Source organism: Lindgomyces ingoldianus (genome assembly GCF_010093535.1).
Source record: "Lindgomyces ingoldianus strain ATCC 200398 unplaced genomic scaffold BDR25scaffold_57, whole genome shotgun sequence".
Classification (NCBI taxonomy): domain Eukaryota; kingdom Fungi; phylum Ascomycota; class Dothideomycetes; order Pleosporales; family Lindgomycetaceae; genus Lindgomyces; species Lindgomyces ingoldianus.
The window spans coordinates 337885-363587 of NW_022985218.1; the positions used below are offsets into that span (position 1 = coordinate 337885).

Below are 25703 nucleotides of genomic sequence, written 5' to 3' on the forward strand. Positions count from 1 at the left end.
TTGCAGCATGTTGCAAGCTGGTCGCGCATAGGGCAAGTGCGCGAGGGACTCGGATCGGCAAAACAAAAAGCCGAGCAACACGAGTAGAGCAGAAAAAGGATCGATAAATAAACGCGATCAATACAATCAATCAATCATCCCATATACATCATATCCAAACCCATCATTCATCTCAGGAAGCCCAGAAACAGTGCTTAAATCTGACAATTCTATATAATGCTATAGTTTCTCAGATTCTTTAGGACGTTCTACACAGCAAATGTGCTACAGTTCTTGTAATTAGCAATTAGCTAAGGCTTCTATGTAGGCTAGAGAAAGTAATAGTTAAATCTTTAATTAAGTTTAATCAGAAAGGCTTTCACTAGTACAACAACTCTACGCAAACAGCGCTTAACAAGGAGAGAAAGGTAATAGGTAAGATAAGATCCTGTAAGCGTAAGATATAGCAAAGTAGCTGTAGGTAACACTAGAGATACAGTTGCAACACTAAAAGTTAGCTTTACATTTAACTCTACTTAGGTAATTTAAATCTTATAATAGGGCAATAATGTTAGCATAATTTTAGGCGTAATATACGTCTTCTGTAATTTATTTAAGGTTTGCTGTAGGGAGAAGAAAACATGTAGATGTGCTAAGGAATTCTCTTAATTAAAGCAACTAATAAATCCGCTAAATCGCAGATTCGCCTAGAGGAGTCAAGGGGCTTAGCGTCTGCAAAGGATTTGTAAAGCCGCCGGTCCTTACAAGGGTGATAATGCACTGTAAGGCCGGAAGAGGCCTGTACTAGGGTTGTTATAAAAGAAAAGGCTAGAAGCGACTAGTACTAGATTAGGATTGCTTAATCCTGTGTTTCTAGCCTTAGTCTCTTTGTTTAACCCTGTCTATATAATGCTGTTCTGCTGCCTCCTTAGTTGGGCAGCGATTTGTCTCTCTCTTACACACGAATATACGCTTTATCACTCTACTCTTAACTTCTACTGCATGTTACTATTGCTAGCCTTACAGGCTCTGTAATCTTTTTCTAAGCAAACCTAAAGCAACAATGAGCAATATCAGCCGGAGCAATTAAACGTAAGTGACAATTTGCTAAGTATGGTAGTAATGTACGATTTTTGAAAACGACATAACTTTAGGGCTATCACGTGGTCAATTTGTATCTGAACACTCCCGAAAGCCACTTCTCCCAATTAATCTCTTCTTCTTTACCGAACCATTGAGCCCACTTCGTCTACACCCAATAGCCTGGTATTAAGGATTAGCATTTGCCTAGTTCCTTAGCGGTATAACATCTGCTGGCGGTTCGTGCTGCAGATGTCCAGCTTGCTATTAGGCTAGCCTTCACACTACTTCGCTAGATACATTTACTTGACATGAAGTAAACATTTAGCTCTTTAGAACGTTTCGTATGCGTGATGTAAACGGCGCGAGGAGAATTCCCCCACGTCAGCTCGAATAAAGATAAACCCCAAAAACCCTCATATTACAAATCAGCACAGCCTGCGTTTAACGTGGCTCATCTCCCAGGATTGTATTCTCAGCGCAAAGTGATATGCCATTCCTTAGAGATAACAGGACGATTTTCATTGCGTTTACCGTCAGATATGTTCGGCAAAGCAACAAATGTCTACAGGTATATGCTAAATTATCAAAAGCAAGATCGAAGGAACAGAGGATGAATAAAAAGACTAAGGACACATGATTGGAATAAATGAATTTGTGCTTCATAGCAAGTGTTCTGTACAATTTCCGTTGCACTGAGTTCGTTATTGGTCCTTTGACTTGAATGCTGGTAGAAAGGACTTGCATGAGGCAAGCGGCGATTGTAAGTTGGTTGAAAGCGTTGTGATTGTTTCGACTAGCATATCAAGTAGCGGATGTGCCATTTCGGCTGCTAATATATGAGTGTTGCCAGCGACCATAATCTTGAGTTTATCGCCTTGTGGTTGCGACCAGACACTCAGATAAGATGGCACCCCGAAAGGATTGTTAAACCATTGTACCTTCGCGGTTTCCCCTGCGATGCGGGTTTCAAACTCCACATCGATGTTCTGATGCTGGATCACCGAGTCTAACGCCGACTCAGCAGGCCAGTCAGTACATTCTTTCATAATTTCATCCCATCCCATGGAGTCCGATTGTCCAAGTGAGATATGTTGCTCTTGGATAGAGTGGATGAGTTCTTGAGAAGTTCTTGTGTGGGGTGTAAAAGCCCTGACTGGAACTATGTTCAAGCAAGGCCCGACTATTTCTGTGACACCAGGAATGTCTGCATTGCGACCAGCAACCACATGTCCATAAATAATGTCATCTTCGCCAGTGATGTTTGAGAGGACTAAAGCCCAGGCGGAACTAACTAGGGATGCTATTGTAAGGTGCTCAGGAAGCCGAGGAGCGAAGATGGATTTCCCAACCCTGACCAAACGAGGGGTAGCATCCTCTGGCGCCTTAGGGAGAAGCTTCGCAGTAGCTCTAGTGTGGCTGGAGTTGCGGAGAAGTTCTCGCCAGTAGCGACCTGACGTCGTTCGTTGATCACGAGCATGTGCAAGATAGGTTGGAAAGCTAATAGTGGGCGGCAGGGGTTGTTGCTGGTAGATAGACACAAGCGTTCGCAATATGATTGGAAGACAAACACCGTCATACTGAGCATGAGAAAGACGCAAGATGAACCGATTCTCCTGGGACTTATTACGCACGAGAATGAAAGAAGTTGGAAGGCCAAGTGGATCGCAGTGTTCCAAGCCCCGCAAGAAGATCGCATGCGATTCTTCTGACAAGGATCCTATCACGTTGAACGTTGTGAATAGTGATCCAACGTCGCGAATAACAAGCTGCCATAACTGTCCTCGAGCGTGAGCAAACCGGGTACGGAGTATCGGGAAATGGTCGGCAAGCTTCCGACAGCTGTCTTTGAGGAGGTTCACATCCAACTGCGGCCCTATATCGAGGAAAAGGTAATTGAAGGCTACGCGAGGATTTTGTATGCCTTGAGTGATGAAATTCTGTTGTGCGCAGGTGGCAGGAAGAATGTCGACTAAATTATCGCGTTGTATACCTGTGTTGGAAAATTCGGGGGATGAAAGAATTTGCTCTTTGGTTTCAGGCGAGAGCAGGGAAAAGGGAAGGATTGATTGAACGAGCTTAGTGGATGCCCGACAAACGCGTACTAAATGGTTAAGACTAGGCTGTCGGAACACATCCGCTATAGTGAGTCGGATCCCTTGATGTCCAGCCTCACCGACTAGCTTCATGGCCGCGATCGAGTCACCGCCGAGGTGGAAGAAGCTGTCGTCCAGGCCGATGCTCTGCGGATCGATGTTCAGCACGCGAGCCCATAGCTGCTGCATCGTCTTCTCCGCCTTTGAGGTCGGCTGCTGCACGATCCCTCGATTGGATGTCATTTTTTGTCGTCGTCGTGCTAGTATCTTGCGGTCAACCTTGCCGTTTTGATTGACCGGCATTGCCTCTAGGATAGAGATTGTCTGGGGAACCATGTACGCAGGCAGCTGGGCCTCAAGCATGTCGTACAGCTGTTGTTGGGTTTTCTGCAGGAATTGGTGCCGTAAAGGCCTGCTGCTGAGACTCTGCAGCGGTCGACCCACGTCATCGCTAGGGAACCGGAACATCACCCGCTTCCCTCCATCGTGCGGCTGATACCGGTGGAAGACGGCGTCAAGACCACCTTTCCACGAGTACTGCCTGCTCCAGCTGATCTCAACCTGGTAGCCAGCTTCTTCGGCAAGGTCAACCAAGTCAGTGGCAGAAAGGGCGGGGACATGCTTCGCTTCCTTGTACACAGAGGAGAGCCAGTCCAGCTGAGCTGTTGTCTCTGTTGCCGCATTGTCCAGCGAGTCGACAAGGCAGCGGCTTACAATAGTCTTGCTGTGAGGGATATTGCTCACCGCGATTAGAGGTGAGGTAGAGGAACTGTGTAGGTGCTCTAAAAGAGATTGGCGGTCTAATTTGCGCTCCACAAAGTCGATCCATCTGTCTTGTTCAATGTGATGAATGTCATGCTCTGGCTGGCCTCGGGTCCTAACATGGACCACGACTGCGTATCGATAGCAGCTAAGCTCGTTGGTCACTTTCATCTTTTTGGGCATGATCTCGACGTGCTCGACTAGTCCTGGCAAGCGACTTGGTAAGGCGGTGAAAAACGCTGGGTCGACCAGCAGCTCTCGCTCGACGCGCTCCATGTCAGCCATCATGCGTAGAATGTCGGCCTTTGCGGCCTTGCCACCGGCCATGCGTAGCGCTCGGGTGGCCAGGAACTCGCGGTAGAGCGCGTACGACCGGATGTCGCCAAAGAAGAGGGTACGCACGCCTTTAAGCGTAAGCAGGTCCTGGATAAGCTTGAAAAGATAGTCCTGGCTGGGGAAGTACTGCACAACTGAGTTCATGACGACAAGATTGGCAGCGATTGGCCTTTCCAGTTGGCCAATGTCTGCTGCTGTGGCTTTATACATGTGCACCCTTCCTGCCAGTGCAGGCATGGACTTGACAGTTGCTGTGATGAAGTCGACAGCCTTTTGAGATGGCTCAAGACCGACATAGCTCTGCAGTCCCTTGCACACGTTGAAGAGGACCATACCGGTGCCAGATCCAATCTCTAGAACGTGCCCAGGCTCCTGACCGTTGAGTAGCGTGGCGATGGTGTCGTCTAGCCACTCGTTCATCTCTGCCTTGTCTATATCTGTACCGTCGTACATAGACGTCCATCCGATGAAGTCGCGTCCAATGATCTCGTGCCGAACTTTGTGGATTGGCGAGTAGATCTCGGCATCGAACTGCTCCTCCCATGTGTCGACGTGCCGCGATTCAGAGCCAGTGCCAGCCTGTTCATCAACCAGTGCATCCCCTTCATGGATAGTGACGAAGCCCGTGAGCTGGACCTCGTCACCATCGTGCTGTTGCAGCACAGTCGCTGCATCGCTGACAGAGCGGTGGCTGCGGAGGACGTGCTCGACCTCTCCCAGCTCGACACGGTTTCCCCGGATCTTAATCTGTCCATCCATCCGACCAAAGAACTCCAGAAGACCGTCTGTAGGGCGATGGCGGACGTAATCACCTGTTCGATAGGCCCTCACTGTCTGGCCAGCGACTGTGACTGTAACAAACCTATTGATGTTGTGCTGAGGGTCAGTGTATCCTCGTGCCAGACCGTCACCCGTGGCCACAAGTTCTCCCATAACCCCAAGTGGCACGAGACGCAGCTCCGGATCCATGACGTAGGCACCCGAGTTGCTTAGCGCTCGGCCAATAGGCACACCGTTGGTGAACTGCTCCGCCTTGTGCAGGACAAAAAGTGTGCTGAAGGTTGTGTTCTCTGTTGGACCATAGCAGTTGATAAGCTTACCCTTAAGGAGACTTTCAGCCGCAACGTAGTCCCGCGGATACAATGCTTCACCCCCAACACAAAGCATTTCGACTGCGACAAATATGGTAGAAGACTCTAGAGTGTACTGTCTAAACAACGCTGGTGTGAGCACAGCCATCCTAATGGCATGTTGACTGAATATCTGAACCATAGCCTCTAGGTCAAGTACTACCATTGCGTCAATGCAGACGAGCGTTCCGCCGTTCAAGAGAGAGGCATAAATCTCCCAAGTCGAGACATCGAAGGCAAGATTTGTCATATGCGCCATGACTCGCGATCCTGGTAGGTACTGCACTAGGTTGTTGTCTCTAACTAGGCGTACAATGCCGCGATGCTCTACCATCACCCCCTTGGGCTGTCCCGTCGACCCCGAGGTAAACATGACATATGCAAGGCTGGTAGCTGACGGCCCGACCATTGTAGCAGAATTACAACCCGAAGACTCATCATTGGCCTGCTCGTTCAGGACTTCGCCAATGCGGACAAACTCGACGTTGCTCAGCTTCACCTCCGGAGGCTGCACATCAGATCCAAGCAAGATGATCCTTTGGCCTGGAAGGGAAGAAAGGATAACTTCCATGCGCTTTCCTGGTATTTTGACATCAAACGGTAGGTATGCCAGGTTGGCCTTCAGAATGCCCAAGAACGCGGTTATGGTCTGGCAGCTTCGGCTTGCGAGCAAGCCAACCAGACTCTCAGGGGGGAACGAACGATGTACAAGCCACCGAGCAAGAAGATCTGATGCTCTGTCCAGCTCAGCGTAGCTCATTTCCGCTGAGGCGTCTATGACAGCGGTCCTGGACGGATAAGCAGAGACTTGCTGACGGAAGAGGTCGACAACACTCGACTCGCGCGGGTAATTGGTCTGCTCGACCTGAACTAGCCCCATCGCATCGAGCTTGGCGAAGTCGCTATTAGTTAACAACGGCAAGGATGCAACCACCGCCTTCGGGTCTCCCAGGCACCCCTGGAGGACGCTGTGGAAGAGCGACAGCATATTGTCGATTGTCTCGGGCGCATAGAGGTCCGTTGAGAAGACAACATTACCCTGGAGGCCATTTGTCTGAGGATAGAAATGGAACTCAAGGTCGAACCTAGAGGTTGCTGCGCTATGCATGCCCTCTGTTTCCACGCCTTCTAACATTAGTTGTCCTAGGTTTCGCTGCGAGTGCACCGCAAAGACAACCTGGACAAGTGGATGACGAGAAAGGTCTCTGTCCTGCTTAAGCTGCGAGACAATGCTCTCAAACGGCACGTCCTGGTTGGCAAGCGATGCAACTGTTACAGCGTGAACCTGCTGAACTAGCTCTTCAAAACTCTCGTCATTAATCGTGATCCGAAGGCACTGCATGTTAACAAAGAATCCAATAATGTCTTTAACCTCCCACCGGTCCCGATTTGCATTTGCAGTGCCAATGGTGGCATCATCCTGGCCTGTAAGGCGGAAGTGTGTAGCTCTAAAGGCAGCGAGCAGAGCCACGAACAGCGTCACCTCGTGCGCTTCGCAGAACTGTTGCAGCTCCGCATACAGACGACCGCTAATCTCTACAGTTCGAATATCAGCCTTGCCAGAAAGAGTCGAGGGTCTGGGCTTGTCGCAGAGCAGCTCTGCCGGTCGGCTTTCCTGGAGTTGCGTCAGCCAGTAGCTGAGCTGTCTCTGGTGCTCGTCGACTTGGGCTTGTTGTCTCTGCCACACAGAGAAGTCGCGGTACTGTATAGGCAGAGGTTGAACCTGGGATAGTGGGTCCTGGCTGCGCAACGCGGCGGAGTAGAACACAGCCAGTTCGCGCATAAGCACATCGACAGACCAGCCGTCGGACACGATGTGATGCATGACGATGGAGAGCAAGTGATCATTTTTGTGGACTCGGTAGACTGATACTCTCCATCCAGGCTCAGTGCGTAGATCGAAGGGAGTTGTCTGGTCCTGTTGCACAGCATCCGTCAGATGCTGTTCATTGCCTGGGAGAACGTCAATGACGTTGAGCTCTTTAGCGCGGAAGGGCTGAACAATCTGCATACTGACACCTCCATCAGTAGCGAATGTTGTACGTAGGGTTTCATGGCGGCTTTCGATTGCATGGATAGCGGCGTTCAGTGCTGTAAGCTGGAGGGGGCCCGTGAGACGCAGTGCAAGTGGCATGAGATACCAGGTCAGACCAGGGTGGAGTTCTTCCAGGAACCACAAACGGCCTTGGGCGAACGATTGCTTGACAGGAGCAACTTGATCAACGTGCGGGATAGTGGTAAGGGAGTTTTGTGTTGATGCAATGACTGCAGAGGCTAACTGGTCCAGCTGCGGGTGGCGGAAGATGTGAGCAACACTCAGGTGCATTCCCATCCTGCGAGCTTCGCCGACTAGCTTCATAGCCACGATCGAGTCGCCGCCGAGGCGGAAGAAGCTGTCGTTTAGCCCAATTGTCTGCGCCTCGATGCCCAGCACGCGACCCCACAGTTGCTGTAGCGTGCTTTGTACCGTTGACAGTTCTTGCTGCCGCACGATCCCTCTATTAAATGTTTCTTTTCCCCGTCGTTGCGCGAGCATCTTGCGGTCGACCTTGCCGTTCTGGTTGATCGGCATTGCCCGCAGGACTGTAATGCTCTGAGGGACCATATAAGCAGGCAGCTGGGCCTCAAGCATCTCGTGCAACTGTTGTTGGGTGGTCTGCAGGAATTGGTGCCGCAACGGCCTGCTGCTGAGACTCTGCAGCGGTCGATCCACGTCATCGCTAGGGAACCGGAACATCACCCGCTTCCCTCCATCTTGCGGCTGATACCGGTGGAAGACGGCGTCCAGACCACCCTTCTGTGAGTGCTGTCTGCTCCAGCTAATCTCGACCTGGTAGCCGGCTTCTTTGGCAATGTCAACCAAGTCGGTGGCAGAAAGGGCGGGGACAAGTTGTGCTTCCTTGTACACAGAGGAGAGCCAGTCCTGTTGAGCTGTTGTCTCCAATGCCGCATCGTTCAGAGAGGCGATAAGGCAGCGACTAGCAATAGTCTTGCTGTGAGGGATATTGCTCACAGCGATTAGAGGTGAGGTGGAGGAGCTGTGCAGGTGCTCTAGGAGAGACCGGCGATCTAGTTTGCGCTCTGCAAAGTCGACCCATCTGTCTTGTTCAACGTAGTGGATGCCATGCTCTGGCTGGCCTCGGGTCCTGATGTGGACCGCCACTGCGTATCGATAACAGCTAAGCTCGTTGGTCGCTTTCATCTTTTTGGGCAGAATCTCGACGTACTCGACGACCCCTGGCAAGCGACTTGGCAGGGCGGTGAAAAACGCTGGGTCAACCAGCAGCTCCCGTTCGACTCGCTCCATATCGGCCATCATGCGTAGAATGTCAACCTTTGCGGCCTTGTCGCCGGCCATTCGTAGCGCTCGGGTAGCTAGGAACTCGCGGTACAGCGCGTGCGACCGGATGTCGCCAAAGAAGAGGGTACGCACGCCTTCAAGCGCTAGCAGGTCCTGGATGAGCTTAAAAAGATAGTCCTGGCTGGGGAAGTATTGCACAACTGAGTTTAGGACCACAAGGTTGGCAGTAATTGGCCGTTCCAGCTGGCTAACATCCGCTGCTGTGGCTTTATACATGTGCACCCTTCCTGCCAGTGCAGGCATGGACTTGACAGTTGCCATGATGAAGTCGACAGCCTTTTGAGATGGCTCAAGACCGACATAGCTCTGCAGGCCCTTGCCCAGGTTGAAGAGGACCATACCGGTGCCTGATCCAATCTCTAGAACGTGCCCAGGCTCCTGGCCGTTGAGCAGCGTGGCAATGGTGTCGTCTAACCACTCGTTCATCTCTACCTTGTCTATATCCGTACCGTCGTACATAGACGTCCATCCGATGAAGTCGCGTCCAGTAGTCCCGGGTCGAACGTTGTAGATCGAAGAGTAGACATCGACATCGAACTGCTCTTCCCATGCTTCGACATGCTGCGATTCAGGGGCAGCACCAGTTTCACCGGCCAGCGCATCATCTTCATGGATAGTGACAAACCCTGTGAGCTGGACTTCATCATCATCGTCCTGTTGCAGCACCGTCACTGCATCGCTTACAGAGCCGTGGCTGCGGAGGGCATGCTCGATTTCTCCCAGCTCGACACGGTTTCCCCGGATCTTGATTTGTCCATCCATCCGACCGAAGAACTCCAGAAGACCGTCTGTAGGGCGATGGCGGACGTAATCACCTGTCCGATAGGCCCTCACTGTCTCACCAGCGACTGTTACAGTAACAAACCTATTGATATCTCGCTGGGGTTCAGTGTATCCTCGTGCCAGACCGTCACCCGTGACAATGAGCTCTCCGATGACTCCGAGTGGCACGAGTTGTAGCTTCGGATCCATGACATAGGCGCCCGAATTGCTTAGCGCTCGGCCGATAGGCACACCGTTGGAGAACTGTTCTTTCTTTTGCAGGACAAAGGTCGCGCTAATGCCTGTGTTCTCTGTCGGACCATAGCAGTTAATAAGCTTACCCGTGAGGATCGTTTCTGCTGCAAAGTAGTCCCGCGGGTACATTGCTTCACCTCCCACACAAAGCATTTGGACTGAGGTGAATATCGCAGGAGACTCTAGAGTGAACTGTCTAAACAAGGTTGGTGTGAACACGGCCATCCGAATGGCGCGTTGATTGAATATCTGAACCATAGCCTGTGGGTCAAGCACTGCCATTGCGTCAATGCAGACGAGCGTTCCGCCGTTCAAGAGACAGGCATAAATCTCCCATGTCGAGACGTCGAAAGCAAGATTTGTCACGTGTGCCATGACTCGTGATGCTGGTAAATGCTGTACGAGGTTGTTGTCTCTAACCAGACGCACAATGCCGCGATGCTCTATCATTACCCCCTTGGGCTGTCCTGTCGATCCCGAGGTAAACATGACATATGCAAGGCTGTTAGCTGACGGCCCGAACATTGTAGCAGATTTACACTCCGAAGACTCATCGTTAGCCTGCTCGTTCAGGACTTCGCTGATGCGGACGAACTCGACGTTCTTCACCTTGACCTCCGGAGGCTGCACGTCAGATCCAAGCAAGATGACCCTCTGTCCTGGAAGGGAAGAAAGGATAGCTTCCATGCGCTTCCCTGGTATTTTGACATCAAACGGTAGGTACGCCAGGTTGGCCTTCAGAATGCCCAGGAACGCGGCTATGGTCTGGCAGCTTCGACTTGTGAGTACACCAACCAGACTCTCAGGGGGGAACGAGCGGTGTACCAGCCACCGAGCAACGAGATCTGATCCCCTATCTAGCTCAGCGTAGCTCATTTCCGCTGAAGCGTCTGTGACGGCGACCCTGGACGGATAAGCAGAGACTTGCTGACGGAAGAGGTCAATAACGCTCGACTCGCGCGGGTAGTTGGTCTGCTCGACCCTAACTAGCCCCATCGCATCAAGCTTGGCGAAGTCGCTGTCAGTTAACAACGGCAAGGATGCAACCTCTGCCTTCGGGTCCCTCAGGCACCCCTGGAGGACGCTGTGGAAGAGCGACAGCATGTTGTCAATTGTCTCGGGCGCATAGAGGTCTGTTGAGAAGACAACATTACCCTGGAGGCCATTTGTCTGAGGATAGAAATGGAACTCAAGGTCGAACCTAGATGTTGCTGCGCCATGCATGCCTTCTGTATCCAAGCCTTCTAGTACCAGTTGTCCCAGGTTTTGCTGAGAGTGCACCGCAAAGACGAGCTGGACGAGTGGGTGACGAGACAGGTCTCTGTCCTGCTTAAGCTGCGAGACAATGCTCTCGAACGGCACGTCCTGGTTAGCAAGCGATGCAACCGCCATCTCGTGGACCTGTTGAACAAGTTCTTCGAAACTCTCGTCGTTAACTGTAATCCGAAGGCACTGCATATTAACAAAGAATCCAATAATGTCTTTAACCTCCCACCGATCCCGATTTGCATTTGCAGTGCCAATGGTGGCATCATCCTGGCCTGTAAGGCGGAAGTGCGTAGCTCTAAAGGCAGAGAGTAGAACCACGAATAGCGTCACCCCATGCGCGTTGCAGAACCCCTGCAGCTCTGCGTACAGCCGGCCGCTGATATCTAGCGTTCGAATATCGGCTTTGCCAGATAGAGTCGCGGGTCTAGGCTTGTCGCAGATCAGCTCTGCCGGTCGGCTTCCTTGGAGCCGGGTCAGCCAGTAGCTGAGCTGTCTCTGGTGCTCGTCGACCTGGACTTGTTGTCTCTGCCACACAGAGAAGTCACGGTACTGAATGGGAAGCGGTTGAAACTGGGATAGTGGGTCCTGGCTGCGCAACGCGGCGGAGTAGAACGCAGCCAGTTCACGCATAAGCACAGCGACAGACCAGCCGTCAGAGACGATGTGATGCATCACAATGGACAGTGCGTGATCGTCTTCATTGACTCGGTAGACGGATACTCGCCATCCAGGCTCCGTGTGCAGGTCGAAGGGAGTTGTCTGGTCCTTCTGCACAGCATCCGCAAGACCCTGTTTATCGCCTGAGAGAATGTCGATGACATTGAGCTCTTTGGCGCAGAAGGGCTGAACAATCTGCACACTGACGCCGCCATCAGTGGCGAACGTTGTCCGGAGCGTCTCGTGGCGACTCTCGATTGCGTGAACGGCGGTGTTAAGTGCTGTGAGCTGAAGCGGGCCCCTGATGCGCACTGCAAACGGCACGAGGTACCAGTTCAAGCCAGGATACAGTTGCTCTAGGAACCACAGTCGGCCTTGCGCAAACGATGGCTCCACGGGACTAACATGATCAATGTGCGGAATTGCGGTATGGGAGTTGTGTGTTGAAGCAGTGGCTGCAGAGGCTAACTGATCCAGCCGCGGATTACGGAAGATGTCAGCTACACTTAAGTGCATTCCTATCCTGCGAGCTTCACCAACTAGCTTCATGGCCGCGATCGAATCGCCGCCGAGGCGGAAGAAGCTATCGTCCAGCCCAATACTTTGGGGCTCTATGTGCAGCGCTTGCCCCCACAGCTGCTGCATGGTCTGCTCTGTCTGCGTGGATGGTAGCCGCTTCGGCCCTTGGCTTAATGCCCGCATCTCCACTAGTTGTTGGGCCGAAAACAAGGCCCCAATTTCTCGCAATCGCTTCCTGTCAATCTTTCTTGATGAGGTAGCTGGCAAACTTGGTACTGGAATGAACACGGAGGGTACCATGTACTGTGGGAGCCATTGCTCTAGCCTGGCCTGTATTGCCTGTATGACGTTCTGTGTATACGGCCGCGGTGTAGCATGTTCCTCGTCCTCGTGCGCCGGGGGATCTGTCCTACTGTCGACTACGATGAAACAGGCCAAAATACCACCTTCTTCCTCCTGAGGGTGAATAAGCTCAACCGCAATCTGCTTCACATCTGTGCTTGCAAGCTGGGCTTGATGCTCTATCTCCCCCAGCTCAATGCGCTGCCCACGCAGCTTTACTTGGTTGTCCTTTCGCCCAAGCAGCTCAATTGACCCGTCGTGCTTGTATCTCGCCAGGTCTCCGGTCTTGTAGAGACGTAGTGGGCTTACATTTGCTGGAAAGGAGCCCCTCCACGCTGGAGCTTTAATAAAAGTAGCGGCTGTCTTGTCAGGCTCGTTAATGTACTCTCGGCCAAGTACAGCCCCTTCGATGAGCACCTCGCCAATGGCTCCGATTGGAGCAAGCTTGCTGTGGTCATTCGGATCCACAATCCAGTAGACGCCTGTGGTTGCTCGGCCTACATCTTTAGTTGAGGATGTACTATTCAGTCTCATGGACGAGACAAAACCAGACGTCTCGCTACTTCCATATGTTTGCCGCAGGTACACCCAGGCTTCCCACTGCGCTATCTGAGAGATGCGTATTGGTTCTCCGCCTACGCATACAGTAGTCAATGATGGTACTGCCTTAGGACTGAGGAGATCAAGGACAGTTGAAGTAAGGAATGCCCAGTTAATTCCCATCCTAGAGATAGCTGAGGCTAGATTACTTGTCCTCTCCTCGTCTGTCGGGATGCAGACACAGCCTCCATGGGTTAGAGATAGAAGAATCTCAGCCAACGAACCAGCAAAAGAGTATGATCCAAACTGGAGCGTTCGAGTCCTGTGGTGCATTCCAACGTGTCGGCCGTGGCCTACCACAGCGGAGCAAGCTGACCGATGCTCAATTCTGCATCCCTTTGGTTCTCCAGTGCTTCCAGAGGTGAAGATAACATAGGCCGTATCTGTAGGCTGCACTACGGCGGTCCGAGAAGCGTGTTGAGCGACATGCACTATTGAGTTTTCGTTGACAATCATGACAGCTCTAACCAAACTTTCTACAACCGGTACCGCTGCTGCAGATGCCAGGGCAAGCGTACTATACACTCTACTACACATCACCTTCAGACGTTCGTGGGGCAAAGATAAGTCAAGAAGGAGAAATGCTCCGCCCGCCTTGAGCACCGCCAACATTGCGACCACGGTCCACATGGACTTCTCAAAGCACAGTGGCACAATGTCTTCTGGCTTGACACCCAGCCCAACGAGGTGGCTTGCAAGTCTAGTGGACAGCGCATCCAGCTCGCCGTATGTCATCTCGCCGTCCCATGAGCAAATGGCGGGCGCATCGGGCTGTTCCCGGACCTGCTCTGCGAACAGGTCGTGAATGCACCGTTCAACCGCCGCCGGCATTTCGCGGTTCCACGCCCACAACTCTGTTCTCTCCTCAGGCGTGAGTGGGTCCATATCAGCCACTTTCTCATCTGGTTGTGCTCTGGCCAACTGTTGCATGATGAAGCTGAACTGGCTCAATATCTTCTTAACCAGCCACTCCTCTATCACCTGCCTGTCGAAGCTTGCTGTGATGCATATCCCGTCTGCAGACAGTGTGCACTGCAGCATCAGCCCGTAAGTCGAGAAGTCTTGCAGCTCGGAGCGGCCACGCCACTCTCCTAGCACCCGATTGTTTCCAGGGGCGTCGCTTGTAGGCTGCACAACCAGAAGAGTCTGGAAGCCGCAGGCAAGCCGCGCGCCTGCCGATATCTTGGCAATCCGTTGCAGTCCAGTCTGCTCGTACGGAATCATGTCCGTCGCTTGCTGCTGCAATCTATGGAGGAAGGCAGATATAGTCTGATCGCCTGCCACTCGCACCCGCACTGGCACAGTTGCGATAGTAGGCCCAATTATGGCTTCAATGCCAGCAACAGGAGCATTCCGTCCTGTGACTGTAGTGCCGAACACCACATCATCTGAGTTTGTATATCGACTGGTGATGATGGCCCAGGCGGCGCGGACAAGCGCCGATGTTGTCGTGTCAGAGGGTGCTTTGGGAAGCGGAGGGCATTGATAGTCTATCATTGCATCCGCAACAGGCTGCTGCACTGCTGACGGCAGGGGCGGGAATAGTGTTGCCTGGCAGTCATAGAGAGCGTTCTTCCAATACATCGCCGTGACCTCCTCGTCGTGCTGGTTGAGATATTTGATGAAGGCGTGAAAACCAGGCCGCTGTTCTACCACGCCCTCGGTGTACGCCTTAGTTACCACATCTATGATGTGAGGGAGCGACCAGCCGTCGTACAATGCGTGGTGAACTGTCCACACCACCCAGCGCTTCGCTTCTTTTGCTTCCGTTATAATGGCGTAGCGTGTCAAGGGATCACCGAGCCCCATGGACACTGACTTGTCCTTCTCAAGGTACTCCTCTAGTCCTTCTGCCTCAAGCCACGGGATGTCCTCTGCTATCACGGCCTGAAGCAAGCCAAGATTGCTGTTCTGCACGATCCGCGTACGCAACACTGCCATTGAGCGGAAGACGTTCTCCCAGGCAGCTCGGAAAGCCTCTTCGTCTATCTCAGCCCGTAGCTCCAGCACACCCTGCATGATGTAGTCTCCGGCTCGCTTGGACGTCAGCGATACCAGCCCTTCCTGCAACGGCGAGCATGGGTATAAGTCCTCGACGAGACTGGTATCAACACCGCAGGTGACGGCCGCTTCCTCGCGGGCGGCGGCTACGTCCACCTCTTCGCCTAGCAGAGAAAAGGGAAGAATGTCTTCGGTAGAGGTGCCGCTATGGCTGTAGTCTAAGCCAGCCAGGTCAGTGAGTGTAGGATTGCGGAAGATGTCTGCCACGCTTAGGCGCATTCCCATCTTGCGAGCTTCACCGACCAGCTTCATAGCCGCGATAGAGTCACCGCCGAGGCGGAAGAAGCTGTCGTTCAGGCCAATTCTCTCCGGCTCAATGCCCAGCCCGTGAGCCCATAGTTGCTGCATTCTGGTTTGTGCCGTCGATAGTTTCTGCAGCGGCATGATTCCTTGATTAAATGTTACTTTTTGTCGTTGTTGCGCGAGCATCTTGCGGTCGACCTTGCCGTTCTGGTTGATCGGCATTGCCTCCAGGACAGTAATGCTCTGAGGAACCATGTAAGTAGGCAGCTGCGCCTCAAGCATTTCGTGTAACTGCTGTTGGGTTTTCTGCAGGAATTGATGCCGTAATGGTCTGCTGCTAAGACTATGCAGCGGTCGATCCACTTCATCGCTAGGGAACCGGAACATCACCCGCTTCCCCCCATTTTGCGGCTGATACCGGTGGAAGACGGCGTCAAGACCACCTTTCCACGAGTACTGCCTGCTCCAGCTGATCTCAACCTGGTAGCCAGCTTCTTCGGCAAGGTCAACCAAGTCAGTGGCAGAAAGGGCGGGGACATGCTTCGCTTCCTTGTACACAGAGGAAAGCCAGTCCTGCTGAGCTGTTGTCTCTGATGCCGCATCGTCCAGCGAGGCGACAAGGCAGCGGCTTAAAATGGTCTTGCTGTGAGGGATATTGCTCACCGCCATCAGAGGTGAGAGGGAAGAACTGTGCAGCTGCTCTAGAAGAGACTTGGGATCTAATTTACGCTCCGCAAAGTTAATCCATCTGTCTTGTTCAATTTGATGAATATAATGGTCTGGCTGGCCTCGGGTCCTGGCGTGGACCACGACTGCGTATCGATAGCAGCTAAGCTCGTTGGTCGCTTTCATCTTCTTGGGCAGGATCTCGACATGCTCGACTAGCCCTGGCAAGCGACTTGGCAGGGCGGTGAAAAACGCTGGGTCAACCAGCAGCTCCCGCTCGACTCGCTCCATATCGGCCATCATGCGTAGAATATCGCCCTTTGCGACCTTGTCGCCAGCCATGCGTAGCGCTCGGGTAGCTAGGAACTCGCGGTACAGTGCATACGACCGGATGTCGCCAAAGAAGAGGGTACGCACGCCTTCAAGCGCAAGCAGGTCCTGGATGAGCTTAAAAAGATAATCCTGGCTGGGGAAGTATTGCACAACTGAGTTTAGGACCACAAGGCTGGCAATAATTGGCCGTTCTAGCTGGCTAACATCCGCTGCTGTGGCTTTATACATGTGTACCCTTCCTGCCAGTGCAGGAATAGACTTAGCAGTTGCCATGATGAAGTCGACAGCCTTTTGAGATGGCTCAAGACCGACATAGCTCTGCAGGCCCTTGCCCAAGTTGAAGAGGACCATACCGGTGCCTGATCCAATCTCTAGAACATGCCCAGGTTCCCGACCGTTGAGCAGCATGGCGATGGTGTCGTCTAGCCACTCGTTCATCTCCGCTTTGTCTATATCCGTGCCGTCATACATAGACGTCCATCCGATGAAGTCGCGTCCAATGGTCTCCGGTCGAACGTTGCCGATTGGAGAGTAGATCTCGGCATCGAACTGCTCCTCCCATGCGTCAACGTGCTGTGATTCGGGGCTAGAACTGCCCTGCTCATCTACCAACGCATCGCGTTCATGGATAGTGACAAAGCCTGTGAGCCGGACCTCATCATCAACATACTGTTGCAGCACAGCCACTGCATCGCTTACAGAGCCGTGGCTGCGAAGGACGTGCTCAATTTCCCCCAGCTCAACACGATGTCCCCGGATCTTGATTTGTCCGTCTATCCGGCCGAAGAACTCCAGAAGACCGTCTGTAGGGCGATGGCGGACGTAATCACCTGTTCGATAGGCCCTCACTGTCTGGCCAGCGATTGTGACGGTAACAAACCTATCGATGTCTCGCTGGGGATCAGTGTATCCTCGTGCCAGACCGTCACCAGTGACAACGAGCTCTCCAATGACTCCGAGTGGCACGAGTTGTAGCTTCGGATCCATGACATAGGCGCCCGAATTGCTCAGCGCGCGACCAATAGGCACGCCGTTAGTGAACTGTTCCTTCTTGTGCAGGACAAAGGTCGCGCTGATCCCTGTATTCTCTGTCGGCCCATAGCAGTTAATAATCTTACCAGTGAGGATACTTTCTGCTGCAAAATAGTCCTGTGGGTACATTGCTTCACCGCCCACACAAAGCATTTCGAGCGCAGTGAATATCGCAGAAGACTCTAGAGTCAACTGTCTAAACAAAGATGGTGTAAACACAGCCATCCGAATAGCGCGTTGAGTGAATATCTGAACCATGACCTGTGGGTCAAGCACTGCCATTGCGTCAATGCAGACGAGCGTTCCGCCGTTCAAGAGACAGGCATAGATCTCCCATGTCGAGACGTCGAAAGCAAGATTCGTCATGTGTGCCATGACTCGCGATGCTGGCAGATGCTGCACGAGGTTGTTATCTCTAACCAGACGCACAATGCCGCGATGCTCTACCATGACCCCCTTAGGCTGTCCCGTCGATCCCGAGGTAAACATGACATATGCAAGGCTGGTAGCTGATGGCCCGACCGCTGTATCAGATTTACACCCCGCAGACTCATCGTTAGCCTGCTCGTTCAGGACTTCGGTAATGCGGACGAACTCGACGTTACTCAACTTGACTTCTGGAGGCTGCACGTCAGATCCAAGCAAGATGACCCTCTGGCCTGGAAAGGAGGAAAGGACAGCTTCCATTCGCTTTCCTGGTGTTTTAACATCAAATGGTAGGTACGCCAGGTTGGCCTTCAGAATTCCCAAGAACGCAACGATAGCCTCGCAGCTTCGATTCGCAAGCATTCCGACCAGACTCTCAGGCGGTAACGAGCGACGTACCAGCCACCGAGCAAGAAGACCCGATGCCCTGTCCAGCTCAGCGTAGCTCATTTCCGCTGAAGCGTCTGTGACAGCGACCCTAGATGGATGAGTAGATACTTGCTGGCAGAAGAGGTTCACAACGCTCGACTCGCGCGGGTAGTTGGTCTGCTCGACCCGAACTAGCCCCATTGCATCGAGCTTAGCGAAGTCGCTGTTAGTCAATAACGGCAAGGACGCAACGACCGCCTGTGGATCTCTTAGGCACCCTTGGAGGGTGCTGTGGAAAAGCGACAACATGTTGGCGATTGTCTTGGGGTCATAAAGGTCCGTTGAGAAGAAGACATTGCCGTGTAGGCCATTAGGCTCTTGGAAGAAGTGAAACTCAAGGTCAAACCTTGACGTCGCTGCCCCATGTATACCCTCTGTTTCCACGCCTTCCAGTACCAGTTGTCCCAGGTTTTGCTGAGAGTGCACCGCAAAGACAAGTTGTACAAGTGGATGACGAGACAGGTCTCTGTCCTGCTTAAGCTGAGAGACAATGCTCTCAAACGGCACGTCCTGGTTAGCAAGCGACGCAACTGTTACCCTGTGGACCTGTTGAACTAGTTCTTCAAAACTCTCGTCATTAATGGTGATCCGAAGGCACTGCATGTTAACAAAGAACCCAATAATATCTTTAACCTCCCACCGGTCCCGGTTAGCATTTGCAGTGCCAATGGTAGCATCATCCTGGCCTGTAAGGCGGAAGTGCGTAGCTCTAAAGGCAGCGAGCAGAGCCACAAACAGCGTCACTTCGTGCGCGTTGCAGAAATCTTGCAGCTCTGCATACAGCCGGCCGCTGATATCTAGTGTTCGAATATCGGCCTTGCCAGAGAGAGTCGCGGGTCTAGGCTTATCGCACATCAGCTCTGCTGGTCGGCTTCCCTGGAGTTGCGCCAGCCAATAGCTGAGCTGTTTCTGATGCTCATCAGCCTGTGCTTGTTGTCTCTGCCACACAGAGAAGTCGCGGTACTGGATGGGAAGAGGTTGAACCTGGGATAGAGGGTCCTGGCTGCGCAACGCGGCGGAGTAGAACACAGCCAGTTCGCGCATGAGCACATCGACAGACCAGCCGTCGGACACGATGTGATGCATGACAATCGACAGCAAATGATCATTTTTGTTGACCCGGTAGATTGATACTCTCCATCCAGGCTCAGTGCATAGGTCAAAGGAAGTTGTCTGGTCCTGTTGTACGGCATCCGCAAGACCCTGTTCATCACCTGGGAGAATTTCAATGACGCTGAGCTCTTTGGCGCAAAAGGGTTGCACAATCTGCACACTGGCGCCGCCATCAGTAGCGAATGTTGTGCGTAGGGTTTCATGGCGGGTTTCGATTGCATGAATAGCGGTGTTGAGCGCTTCCAGCTTAAGTGGGCCCTTGAGACGCACGGCAAGTGGCATGAGATACCAGGTAAGACCAGAGTGCAGTTCTTCTAGGAACCACAACCTGCGTTGGGCGAACGATTGATCGACAGGACCAGCATGATCAATGTGCGGGATAGCGGTAAGGGGGTTATGTGTTGATGCAATGACTGCAGAGGATAATTGGTCCAGCTGCGGGTGGCGGAATATGTCAGCTACGCTCAGGTGTATTCCTATCCTGCGAGCTTCGCCGACTAGCTTCATGGCCATGATTGAGTCGCCGCCGAGGCGGAAGAAGCTGTCGACCAGGCCAATACTCTGGGGGTCGATGTGCAACGCACGCGCCCACAGCTGCTGCATCTTCTTTTCTACTTCTAAAGTCGGTTGCTGTAAGGGCCCTTGATGGGATGTTCTGTTTTCTCGTCGTTGCGCGAGCGTCTTGCGGTCGACCTTGCCGTTCTGGTTGATCGGCATTGCCTTCAGGACAGTAATGCTCTGAGGAACCATGTAAGTAGGCAGCTGCGCCTCAAGCATCTCCTGCAACTGCTGTTGGGTTTTCTTCAGGAATTGATGCCGTAATGGCCTGCTGCTAAGACTCTGCAGCGGTCGACCCACGTCATCTCTAGGGAACCGGAACATCACCCGCTTCCCTCCATGCTGCGGCTGATACCGGTGGAAGACGGCGTCCAGACTACCATTCCGGGAGTGCTGCCTGCTCCAGCTGATCTCGACCTGGTAGCCAGCTTCTTCGGCAAGGTCAACCAAGTCAGTGGCAGAAAGGGCGGGGACATGCTTCGCTTCCTTGTACACAGAGGAAAGCCAGTCCTGCTGAGCTGTTGTCTCTGATGTCGTATCGTCCAGCAAGGCGACAAGGCAGCGGCTTATACTGGTTTTGCTGTGAGGAATATTGCTCACCGCGATTAGAGGTGAGGTGGAGGAGCTATGCAGCTGCTCTACAAGAGACTGGCGACCCAGTTTGCGCTCCGCAAAGTTAATCCATCTGTTTTGTTCAATGTGATGAATATCATGCTCTGGCTGGCCTCCAGTCCTGACGTGGACCACGACTGCGTATCGATAGCAGCTAAGCTCGTTGGTCGCTTTCATCTTCTTGGGCAGGATCTCGACATGCTCGACTAGCCCTGGCAAGCGACTTGGCAGGGCGGTGAAAAACGCTGGGTCAACCAGCAGCTCCCGCTCGACTCGCTCCATATCGGCCATCATGCGTAGAATATCAGCCTTTGCGACCTTGTTCCCGGCCATACGTAGCGCTCGAGTAGCTAGGAACTCGCGGTACAGCGCATACGACCGGATGTCGCCAAAGAAGAGGGTACGCACGCCTTCAAGGGCAAGCAGGTCCTGGATGAGCTTAAAAAGATAGTCCTGGCTGGGGAAGTATTGCACAACTGAGTTCATGACCACAAGGTTGGCAGTAATTGGCCGTTCCAGCTGGCCAACGTCTGCTGCTGTGGCTTTATACATTTGCACCTTACCTGCCAGTGCAGGCATAGACTTAGCAGTTGCCATGATGAAGTCGACAGCCTTTTGAGATGGCTCAAGACCGACATAGCTCTGCAGGCCCTTGCCCAAGTTGAAGAGGACCATACCGGTGCCTGATCCAATCTCTAGAACATGCCCAGGTTCCCGACCGTTGAGCAACGTGGCGATGGTGTCGTCTAGCCACTCGTTCATCTCCGCTTTGTCTATATCCGTGCCGTCATACATAGACGTCCATCCGATGAAGTCGCGTCCAATGGTCTCCGGTCGAACGTTGTGAATTGGAGAGTAGATCTCGGCATCGAACTGCTCCTCCCATGTGTCGACGTGCTGTGATTCGGGGCCAGCGCCAGCCTGCTCATCGGCCAGCCCATCGCCTTCATGGATGGTGACAAAGCCTGTGAGCTGGACCTCGTCATCATCGTGCTGTTGCAGCACAGTCACTGCATCGCTCACAGAGCCGTGGCTGCGGAGAACATTCTCGATCTCTCCCAGCTCGACACGGTTTCCCCGAACCTTGATCTGGCCATCCATCCGGCAGAAGAACTCTAGCAGCCCGTCTGTAGGGCGATGGCGGACATAATCACCTGTGCGATAGGCCCTCACCGTCTGGCCAGCAACAGTGACGGAAACAAACCTATTGATGTCTCGCTGAGGGTCAGTGTAACCTCGTGCCAGACCGTCACCCGTAACCACGAGCTCTCCAATGACTCCAAGTGGTACCAGTCGCAGCTCTGGATCCATGACGTGGGCACCCGAGTTACTCAGCGCGCGGCCAATAGGCACACCATTGGGCAAGTGCTCTTCCTTTTGGAGGATGAAGGACGTGCTAAAGGTTGTGTTCTCAGTGGGGCCGTATCCATTAATGATCTTGCTGCTCACTAAGCTCTGTATCGCGACAAAGTCTTTTTGGTGCAGGGGCTCCCCTCCCACACAAATCATGGCAAGCGTATTAAGTACAGCAGGAGACCCTAGAGCATGACTTCTGAACAGTGTTGTGGTCATGAAGGCTGTTTGGACATGGTGCTGACGAAACGTTCGTCCTAAAGCTTCCGGGTCCAACACCGCCATTGCGTCAATGCAGACGAGCGTTCCGCCGTTCAAGAGACAGGCGTATATCTCCCACGTGGAACCGTCAAAGGCAAGGTTAGCCATGTGCGCCATGACTCGCGATGCTGGCAGATGCTGGACGAGGTTGTTATCTCTAACCAGGCGCACAATGCCGCGATGCTCTACCATGACCCCCTTGGGCTGGCCTGTGGATCCTGAGGTAAACATGACATATGCAAGGTTGGTAGCTGACGGCCCGACCGCTGTACCAGATTTCCACCCCGCAGACTCATCCTTCGCCTGCTCATTCAGGATTTCGGTAATGAGGACGAAATCGACGTTGCTCTGCTTGGCCATCGGAGGCTGCACGTCAGATCCAAGCAAGATGATCGTCTGGCTTGAAAGGGAGGAAAGGATAGCTTCCATACGCTTCCCTGGTATTTTAACATCGAACGGTAGGTACGCCAGGTTGGCCTTTAGAATGCCCAGCAACGCAACGATGGCCTGACAACTTCGACTTGCGAGCACGCCGACCAGACTCTCAGGCGGGATAGAGCGACGTACCAGCCACCGAGCAAGAAGATCTGAAGCCCTGTCCAGCTCAGCATAGCCCATCTCCGCTGAAGCGTCTATAACGGCGACCCTGGACGGATGAGTAGAGGCTTGCTGACGGAAGAGGTCGACAACACTTGACTCGCGCGGGTAGTTGGTCTGCTCGACCTGAACTAGCCTCATCGCTTCGAGCTTCGCGAAGTTGTTGTTAGTTAATAACGGCAAGGATGCAACCACCGCCTTTGGGTCCTTTAGGCACCCTTCAAGGACGTTGTGGAAAAGCGACAGCATATTTTCAATTGTCTCGGGCGCATAGAGGTCTGTTGAGAAGACAACATTACCCTGGAGGCCATTTGTCTGAGGATAGAAATGGAACTCAAGGTCGAACCTTGAGGTTGCTGCGCCATGTATACCCTCTGTTTCCACGCCTTCTAGAACCAGTTGTCCCAGGTTTTGCTGAGAGTGCACCGCAAAGACAAGTTGTACAAGTGGATGACGAGACAGGTCTCTGTCCTGCTTAAGCTGCGAGACAATGGTCTCGAACGGCACGTCCTGGTTAGCAAGCGACGCAACTGCTACCCCGTGGACCTGTTGAACTAGTTCTTCAAAACTCTCGTCGTTAATTGTGATCCGAAGGCACTGCATGTTAACAAAGAATCCAATAATATCTTTAACCTCCCACCAGTCCCGATTCGCATTTGCAGTGCCAATGGTAGCATCGTCCTGGCCTGTAAGGCGGAAGTGCGTAGCTCTAAAGGCAGCGAGCAGAGCCACAAACAGCGTCACTTCGTGCGCGTTGCAGAAATCTTGTAGCTCCGCATACAGCCGGCCGCTGATCTCTAGTGTTCGACTATCGGCCTTGCCAGAGAGAGTTGCGGGTCTAGGCTTATCGCACAGCAGCTCTGCCGGTCGGCTTCCCTTTAGTTGCGTAAGCCAGTGGCTGAGCTGTCTCTGATGCTCGTCGACCTGGACTTGTTTTCTCTGCCACACAGAGAAGTCGCGGTACTGGATGGGAAGAGGTTGAACCTGGGATAGAGGGTCCTGGCTGCGCAACGCGGCGGAGTAGAACGCAGCCAGTTCGCGCATAAGGACATCGACAGACCAGCCGTCGGACACTATGTGGTGCATGACAATGGATAGTGCGTGATCATGTTCGTTGACCCGGTAGACCGATACTCTCCATCCAGGCTCAGTGCGTAGGTCAAAGGGAGTCGTCTGGTCCTGTTGCACGGCATCTATAAGACCCTGTTCATTGTCTGGGAGAATGTTGATGATATTGAGCTCTTTAGCGCGGAAGGGTTGCACAATCTGCACACTGACACCCCTATCAGTAGCGAATGTTGTTCGTAGGGTTTCATGGCGGCTTTCGATTGCATGGAAAGCGGCGTTCAGTGCTACAAGATTAAGGGGGCCCTTGAAACGCACGGCAAGTGGCATGAGATACCAAGTCAGGCCAGGGTGTAGTTCTTCCAAGAACCACAACCTGCCTTGGGCGAACGATTGCTTGACAGGACCAACATGGTCAACGTGCGGGATAGCGGTAAGGGAGTTATGTGTTGATACAATGACTGCAGAGGCTAATTGGTCCAGCTGCGGGTGGCGGAAGATGTCAGCCACGCTTAGGTGCATTCCTATCCTGCGAGCTTCACCGACTAGCTTCATTGCCATGATCGAATCGCCGCCGAGGCGGAAGAAGCTGTCGTCCAGACTAATACTCTGGGGCTCGATCTGCAGTGCCTGCCCCCACAGCTGCTGTACCATCTGCTCCGTCTGCGTCGATGGCAGCCGCTTCGGCCCTTGGCTAAATAGCCGCATCTCCGCCAATTGTTGGGATGAGAACGAGGCTCCAATCTCTCGCAATCGCTTTCTGTCAATCTTTCTTGATGAGGTCGCCGGCAAGTTTGCTACAGGAATGAACACAGATGGTACCATGTACTGTGGTAGCCACTGCTCTAGCCTGGCCTGTATTGCCTGTATGATGTCCTGTGTATGCGTTCGCCGCGTAGCGCGTTCTTCATCATCGTGCGCCGGGGGATTTTTACTATCGTCGACTACGATGAAACAGGCCAGCATACCATCTTCACCTTTAGGCCGGATAAGCTCGACCGCGATCTGCTTCGCATATGTGCTTGCAAGCTGGGCTTGATGCTCTATCTCCCCCAGCTCAATGCGCTGCCCACGCAGCTTTACTTGGTTGTCCTTTCGCCCGAGCAGCTCAATTGACCCGTCTTGCTTATATCTCGCCAGGTCTCCCGTCTTGTAGAGATGTGGCTGGCTTAGATTTTCGGCAAAGGAGCGTCTCCATGCTGGAGCTTTAATAAAAGTAGCGGCCGTCTTCTCTGGCTCGTCAATGTATTCCCGGCCAAGTATGGCTCCTTCGATGAGCACCTCACCAATGGCTCCAATTGGAGCAAGCTTACTGTGGTCATTTGGGTCCACAATCCAGTAGATGCCCGTGCTGGCTCGGCCTACATCTCTAGTTGAGGACATGCTATTCAATCGTCTAGAGGACACAAAACCAGACGTCTCGCTACTTCCATATGTCTGCCGCAGGTACACCCAGGCTTCCCACTGCACTATCTGAGAGATGCGTATTGGTTCTCCGCCTACGCATAGAGTAATCAATGATGGCACTGCCTTGGGGCTGAGGAGATCAAGGACGGTTGAAGTAAGGAATGCCCAGGTAATTCCCATCCTAGAGATAGCTGAGGCAAGATTACTTGTCCTCTCCTCGTCTGTCGGGATGCAGACACAACCTCCATGGGTTAGAGATAGAAGAATCTCAGCCAACGAACCAGCAAAAGAGTATGATCCAAACTGGAGCGTTCGAGTCCTGTGGTGCATTCCAACGTGTCGGCCGTGGCCTACCACAGCGGAGCACGCTGACCGATGCTCAATTCTGCATCCTTTTGG

General features: G+C 52.9%; 1 protein-coding gene across 1 annotated transcript; it reads right to left on the minus strand.

Moving 5' to 3' along the window:
- Positions 1-1396: 1396 nt before the first annotated feature.
- Positions 1397-25654, minus strand: BDR25DRAFT_347161 (acetyl-CoA synthetase-like protein). Its single transcript, XM_033694238.1, has one exon. It carries the CDS (start codon positions 25632-25634, stop codon positions 1764-1766), a length of 23871 nt encoding a protein of 7956 aa, XP_033540523.1. The 5' UTR covers positions 25635-25654; the 3' UTR covers positions 1397-1763.
- Positions 25655-25703: the final 49 nt, after the last annotated feature.